This window comes from Siniperca chuatsi, linkage group LG14, assembly GCF_020085105.1.
Source record: "Siniperca chuatsi isolate FFG_IHB_CAS linkage group LG14, ASM2008510v1, whole genome shotgun sequence".
Classification (NCBI taxonomy): domain Eukaryota; kingdom Metazoa; phylum Chordata; class Actinopteri; order Centrarchiformes; family Sinipercidae; genus Siniperca; species Siniperca chuatsi.
Genome location: NC_058055.1, coordinates 21,598,203 through 21,604,857, shown reverse-complemented (window position 1 = coordinate 21,604,857; position 6,655 = coordinate 21,598,203). Strand labels below are relative to the sequence as shown.

Genomic DNA, 6,655 nt, shown 5'->3' with positions numbered 1-6,655 from the left:
GCCTAAATTCCCTTTGTATCAGATTTCTCTCAGTGTGGATGGTGTGTTTTCCTCACGTCATTCTGCTGTTTGTACAAAACGTGTATAGAAGATAGCAGACATTGGAGAGGTCAGTAACTCAGAGACAGGCTGTTCCATGCTGCGTTTTGACCCACATAACTGGGGCTACAGTGTTGGCTAATAAAATGCTGTCCTGACTTTTGTAGCATGTTGTAAATGATTAAAGAAACAACATAGTTTCAACAATTTATCCAGCATTTGGCTTTCTGAAAAGCTAAAACTTTCTGGGTTTTTCTGTCCATATTCTGAACTAAAAGGGCATTTACTACTGTGGACATTAAAATGTGAGCACCACGTCATTTTAACCAAGATAAACCAAAAATTATTTTGTCAGCATTCAGCAACAACTTATCCAGTGAGGCTAATTAGCATTTGGCATTCTGACAAAGGCTTGTGGGAGCTGCTGTTTTCTTTCTTTCTTTTTTTCCATTTTTAATACATTTTAAAGCACTTGGGTGGTTAAATAACTGCATTTGTGCTCACTAGATCTTCCTAGAATGTTAACTCATGTGATTTCATTTAATTAAATGAATTTAAAGCCACGTATGAGTAGGATTTGAAAATGTCTAAAATAATTTAAAGATGCTATAATCAAAAAAAGATTATAGACATAGTGGCTTTAATTTTTAGCAACTCACAGATCTACATTTTCTATGTAGCTTCATGTTGGTACTATAAATGAAAAAAGAACGATGCCAGTACAAAGCTTATTTCATAACTTCTTTTTCCTATATATTTATATAGCAGTTGTTGTAACAGGTCAATGGTTGAGATCTAACAGGTCATAATTACACTGGAATGAAACATTGCTTGTTGGGCAACTGTAAAAAGGCATTAGTAGGGACACTTGGCTCTCACAGGCGCCAAACCATTCCTTAAAAATATCTCCAAAGAAATACACTCTAAGGCATTGGCAGATAACACACAGACAATATTAAGCTTGAAGACAGAGCGAAACACATGTGGCAAGAACACATACTGAAGTGCAAGCATCATGGCAGGAGTCCGCCGATTCAAGCGTCTCGCATCGAAGACTTTTGTTTCCCCTCGACGGAGAGTCAAGATGAGGAGGGAACGAGGGGCTAGCACCCCCGACTCTCCCTCGTCATAATTTGTGCGTCACAGAACAGTATATAAATAATGACTACAGAGCACAGCATAAACACTAGAGCAAACTTGGTGCTATCTCTGCATTCAGACCACCAGCGACCACGAGGGCAAGACTTTTGTGTTGCCCAGTGTTAGATGACGTCTGTGAAACCTGCAGTCCAACCTGTCTCCTTATGGAGCTGCTAAATAACCTACGAGATAGCTTTAGTGTCCCATGATGGTATAAACACTTTTCTCTGTGGCTTTCCCACCCTGACATGCGGGATATTCTCATTCAAACACAGAATCCTTGTCAGTCGCTGATCCTTTTTTTTTTTTTTTTTGGCATGAAATGGTCAAATTTAGAGAAAATTTCTTCCTGATACTGGCTGCTTCGGTCCCAAACTATCAGTATCTACTTTAAAAAATTTCATTACATCAGACTGCGATATTTCAACAGTCGTGACCAACAACCACAAAGCGACAGTTTTCTCAAGTCCCTTGTCGTGTGAACTCATGGTAACATGGTAAGGCTACGCCAGGCAGCCAATCATCTGGCACTATCACATTTTCGTAGATGGTCTGATCTTGAAGCACTCAACTGTTGAAGCACCATCTAATGATCTAATGAGGCGTCAAGAAGAACCGGAGAGTAAATGGAAGCAACGACTCCTGTGTCCAGTAAAATCCTAATTATACGTCGTTGAACTGATTTTCAAAAAACGTAACCAAAGTCCACTGACCACAAGGACAAATTCCTTCATTAGGGGCTGGTTGTGTTTCATTTGGAACATTGATCATGTTGTGATCGCTAGAGGGGACAGAGAACTGAAACTGGCTTATTTACGGATAAATTCATGTTTTTTCTGGTAGTTGTGTAACCACAGCCACGCCCAAACTGCAGCGATGAAAACGTGGCCACCGTTTGTCCAAGTCAAAGTCATTTACGGGGGCTGAAGACCCGGCTGAAGTCTTTTCTAGCATGAAACACCCACACATTGGCTCTGTAATGCTGCAGATACAATAACTGTCTCCAACTTACGTGAAGCTTCTGCAGGTCAGCTTGTTGACATATATGACACCTGGAATACTACTGAAAGAAATACCAAAACAAACCAGCAGGTGAAACCGGTCAAAATGTGAGAAAACAAGTATATCGGAGTGAAATATGTTTACAAATCTGAAGATCTACGTAGCAGTTCCAGATGATTTTCTTTGTCTAGATCTGCCATATCAAGGTGCAGTCAGCGCCAGTGTGTGCAAAGTCACTGTGTCGTGAGCCGTTTTCTACAGCAAGTGTGTACCGAAGTCCGGGAAACGGCGTGATAACTAGGACAAAACTAAATAAATAATATCTATGTATATGCGATTCTATACAGTATTTATGATGTTTATTTTTATATTCATGAACTTCACAATTTATTTATGTGTTGATTTAGTTTTGTCCTAAAAAATTCCTCCATACGTCCAGCTGCTCACTGGATACAAACAGTGACAGACTGGGCTAGTTGTGTAAATGTGATTGGTTAATCTTCATTTACTTCCCCACTGTAGTGACTGTGAGGGCTTGTTGCCTGATTGTGCCACTGTAAATAATAATCCACTGTGCGTCACTCCTCCTCTTCCTCCTCCTCCTCGTCCTCGTCCTCCTCGTCCTCCTCCAAGTATTCCAGCCCCACCTCCTCCATCACCGCCTCTCCATCCTCTTCGTGAGGATCTGATTTCTGTCTCCCCACGTCACCCTCTTCCACTGACTCCTCCTCCACTTCCGCCAGCAGCTCCTCCTCCTCCTCCTCTAAGACATCCCTCTCCTCCTCATACGAAGAGATGGGCGAGTAGTGCGGGAGGTCAAACACGTGCGGGCTGCTGGGAGCATCAGAGCTGCTGGGGGGAGGTGAGGTGGCAGGCGCGGCGACAGGAATAGTGATGGGTACCGGGATGGAAAAGGCAGGAAGTGACTCGGATGCACACATGCCAGCGCCGGTGCTGATGTCCTGGACCCTCCTGCTGGTCCGGTTCTGACTGGTGGTAGTGTTAGAAGCAGCAGAGGGGATGACGGCCATGCCCAGCCCAGAGGTCAGGGCTCTGGGTTCGGGTGTGTACTCCCGGATCTCCCCTGGCTCCAGCGGTTCAGGCCCACAGGGGTCGTGTTCACTGCAGCACAGCTTGCCGTCCAGCTTGGAGATGAAGAGCAGGCCGTCGCGGTGCTGGTTGCAGTAGGAACTGGGGCACATCTCGCAGAAGGACGCCGCGTCCTTACCACATATGTCGCACTGGTGCCACGGACATTCCCAACGACCTACGATGGACATACAGACAAGAACATCGAGGAAAGTACAACAGTGTGACTATGACTAAAGATTTTTCATGTATGGAATTTGAAACTGTGAAAGTAAACTTAAATATTAGTTTATCAAAACACTTTAGTAATGTATTTTAGCTACGCAGCTAAATGGACAGTCCTCATTTCTGAAATACCATCAGTCAGATCAAAGCCAGTGGTGGAAAGCAACTAAGTATTTGCAAGTACTGTACTTCAACCCAAATTTGGACTTTATACTTCAATTCCACTACATTTCTCAGGTGTTTACATTTAACAAAATAAGATTTAAAAATAACAGACACAGGTGTTGGGTGGGATGTGTTTTGCCCATCTCTCTCAACATCCCAAGTTGGCGAAACCATAGCATGAACCACTGAAATTACTATTAAACTTCTTTTATCAAGAAAAACTCACAAATGACTGCTTGAGTCCAACACCACAGTTTTTATCAAAAGAAAAACGTGGTTTATTGTGTTCATGCAGAGCCACTGACCTGCAGGCCTTTTGGTGAGGTTGAGGCAGTCAGCGTGGTAAACTTTGGGACAGCCGGGTCTCTTACAGGAAACCATCTGTCCTCCGTCTCCGCAGCTGAAACACTCGTCCTCCCGTTCTTTGGTAACCACCACCTTGTTCTTCCTCTTGCCGTGGCCCCTCCTCTTCAGCTTACGACCTTTATCGTCAGATGGAGGGTTGTTCTGGTTTGGAGAGGAGAGAGGCTTTAATGGCACTTTTATCGTGGTTTTGAGAAGACCTCTTGAGAAAAGCTTTCACCCCAACACTCTCCTTCTCCTTTAACCACCGGCCAAAGAAATCATCGACAGAATTCGGCACTTCAAAATAACTTGTACCTCAATGAATTGTACCTCAGGTGTTTAACAATATATCAAACCAAGTAGTATTTCATTTGTGTCGCTACCCTCACCTTTGGCCTGACGCCTAGGAAGCCGCTGCAGTTTGGTGCTCCACATTTACAGACCGTCTTCCCGTTCCCCAAACACTCCAGGTTGTAGTTGAAGGTGAGTTCTGTGCCTGAACAGACGCATACAAAACCAGTTTTTAATATTTATAAATGTATCAAAAAAATAAATAATGAAATATCTCCACATAAGAATCCCTCGTTTACATGTTTACACAAATTAAACTGGAAATTCTCCTTGTTGACTAAAGTGGATTTAACATGCTTCAGGGTTTTCACATGTATCTCACATAATCATGTTGAGTGTGTCATGTGTGGCTGATGCTGAAAACCCGGATGCTCAAGGATTCCTAAAGCAGATGATGATTCAACAAACCGGTTGTTTATATTTTCAGCTCTGAGAGAAGCACCGTACCTGCAGCGACGTCAACGAGAGCGAACAGTCCCACCCGGGTGTCTCCGCTCACTGTCCACTTCTGCGTCTCACAGTTCGGCTGACAGCAGTGGTTCATGAAGCGAGCCTCGTTCCCCTTAGGCCCAGCATCGATGATTCGATCCTAACACACACACACACACACACACACACACACACACACACACACACGCTTCAATGAGAAATTCTATCAGACAGTTCGACTTGTCTGAAACAAAGCTTCATCTTCTTGGTGTTCAGCGGAGTCTGAAAATCTCCAGACTCTCATCTGTATGATATACACAGTACTACTACTACTACTACTAAATAATTTAATAAAGTATTTTTTGGGCATTTTTGTGCCTGTATTTACAAACAGTAGAGAGACGACCAGACTCGAACTGGGGGCCTTGTGATTCATGGTTGGCATTTTAACCCCGAAGCTACGGGGGCTCCGCCTAAATAAACAATTTTAATGAAACACTCTCCAACCAGTAGATGCGTTTAAATCAGGACCTGAGTGAGGTCCAAATTATATTCAGTGTAATTGGGATAATTATCCTCAGGTCTTTTAGGGTCGGGTCTGACTATTTATGCATGTTGGGTTCAGGTAGGATTTCCACAGGTCCGTTTCTGATCGGGTCCAAAAGACCTCTATTACCCCCTTCACAAGATGAAAACAGGAGAGCACTTCATCATTTTAATGCCCTCAGAACACTGAATTATGATCGTTTTTTGTTTTCCAGATCGAATGAAATAATTCAATGAATGGATAATACACAGACCTGACGACCATCTGCTTCTGCTTTACATCATGTCAAACACACAATTATTTTTGAACATGACTGACTGATCGTGACTATCAACATGAGTTTTTTAGTATTGGTACAAACTGTAGTATGAAACTGGGATACAGTTGCTCTTGAAAGCTTAAACGCACACGCACACGCACACACTCTGGCTCTGAGCTGTACCTTGTCCAGAGTTAGCATGTAGAAGTTACATATGTCGTTCTCCTGGGCGTGTCTGATCCTGGACCTGCACTCCTCCTCGTCAATCACCTCCCCGACGTACTCACTCACAAACTGACCCTGAGAGAAAAACATTCATTATTTAGCCTGATCTAGTCCCACTGATCCTCCTGATGGCAGTGGTTCATGAAGTACAGTAGAAGTACGAGTACCAGTAGCAGTGGTACAGTAGCACCAGTGCTGTTAACGAAAGCAGCGTAGTTACCTTCTTGATGTCGTGGACACAGCGGAGCCCCCAGCCTCGAGACAGCGTCCTGAAGATCTCCACCTGGCTGTACTGACGCTTGGTAAACGCCTGGTTGAGGCACCGGTCACCTGCCGGGCAAACCTGCAAGATTTTTTTTACAATGTAGGAAATATATCAGTCAGATATCACGGCAGGGATACTTTACACCTGGCTGTATCACAACACACTGAGTTCTGTATTACAAGAGCAAAAGAAGCAATTTAGGACCATATTGTAAAGGTAATGTATCACTCATAGTAGTGATGAACCCACACAGAAGTATCACCAGACTCCCCTCAGCTCTACAGAACATTTCAGCATCTTTGAGCTCATTGTTTTTGTTTTACGGCACACAACTTCACTGTTTTGGTTCACTCTCACCGCTTTCATAGCATTGTTTTTGGCCACAGCAGACAGTCAAAGTTAGCAATTTAGCTGGTGAACATAGTGGAGCATTTAGCAGCTAAAGAGCCAGATATTTCACTCAGGAGTTAGTGGAGACCAAAACAGAGTGAATATTGGATTTACATTCATAAGATGGACAGAAACACGACGCCAAATGACTGCTAATGTTGCTCTGTGTCTGCTGATAGTTATG

At 43.5% G+C, this 6,655-nt stretch overlaps 1 protein-coding gene across 6 annotated transcripts in view; it reads right to left on the bottom strand.

Annotated features, from left to right (window-relative positions):
• Positions 1 to 767: 767 nt before the first annotated feature.
• The window catches only part of nsd1b (nuclear receptor binding SET domain protein 1b), a 32,512-nt gene continuing 26,624 nt past the window's right edge, over positions 768 to 6,655 (bottom strand). For all 6 annotated transcript variants that reach the window (XM_044221665.1, XM_044221667.1, XM_044221663.1 and 3 more), the window contains 6 exons: positions 6,037 to 6,159; positions 5,775 to 5,891; positions 4,804 to 4,945; positions 4,395 to 4,501; positions 3,966 to 4,167; positions 768 to 3,448 (listed from right to left, as the gene is read on the bottom strand). In XM_044221665.1, coding sequence (XP_044077600.1) covers positions 2,760 to 3,448; positions 3,966 to 4,167; positions 4,395 to 4,501; positions 4,804 to 4,945; positions 5,775 to 5,891; positions 6,037 to 6,159 — 1,380 coding nt within the window. In that variant the 3' untranslated portion in view covers positions 768 to 2,759. The remainder of the gene's footprint in view (positions 3,449 to 3,965; positions 4,168 to 4,394; positions 4,502 to 4,803; positions 4,946 to 5,774; positions 5,892 to 6,036; positions 6,160 to 6,655) is intronic.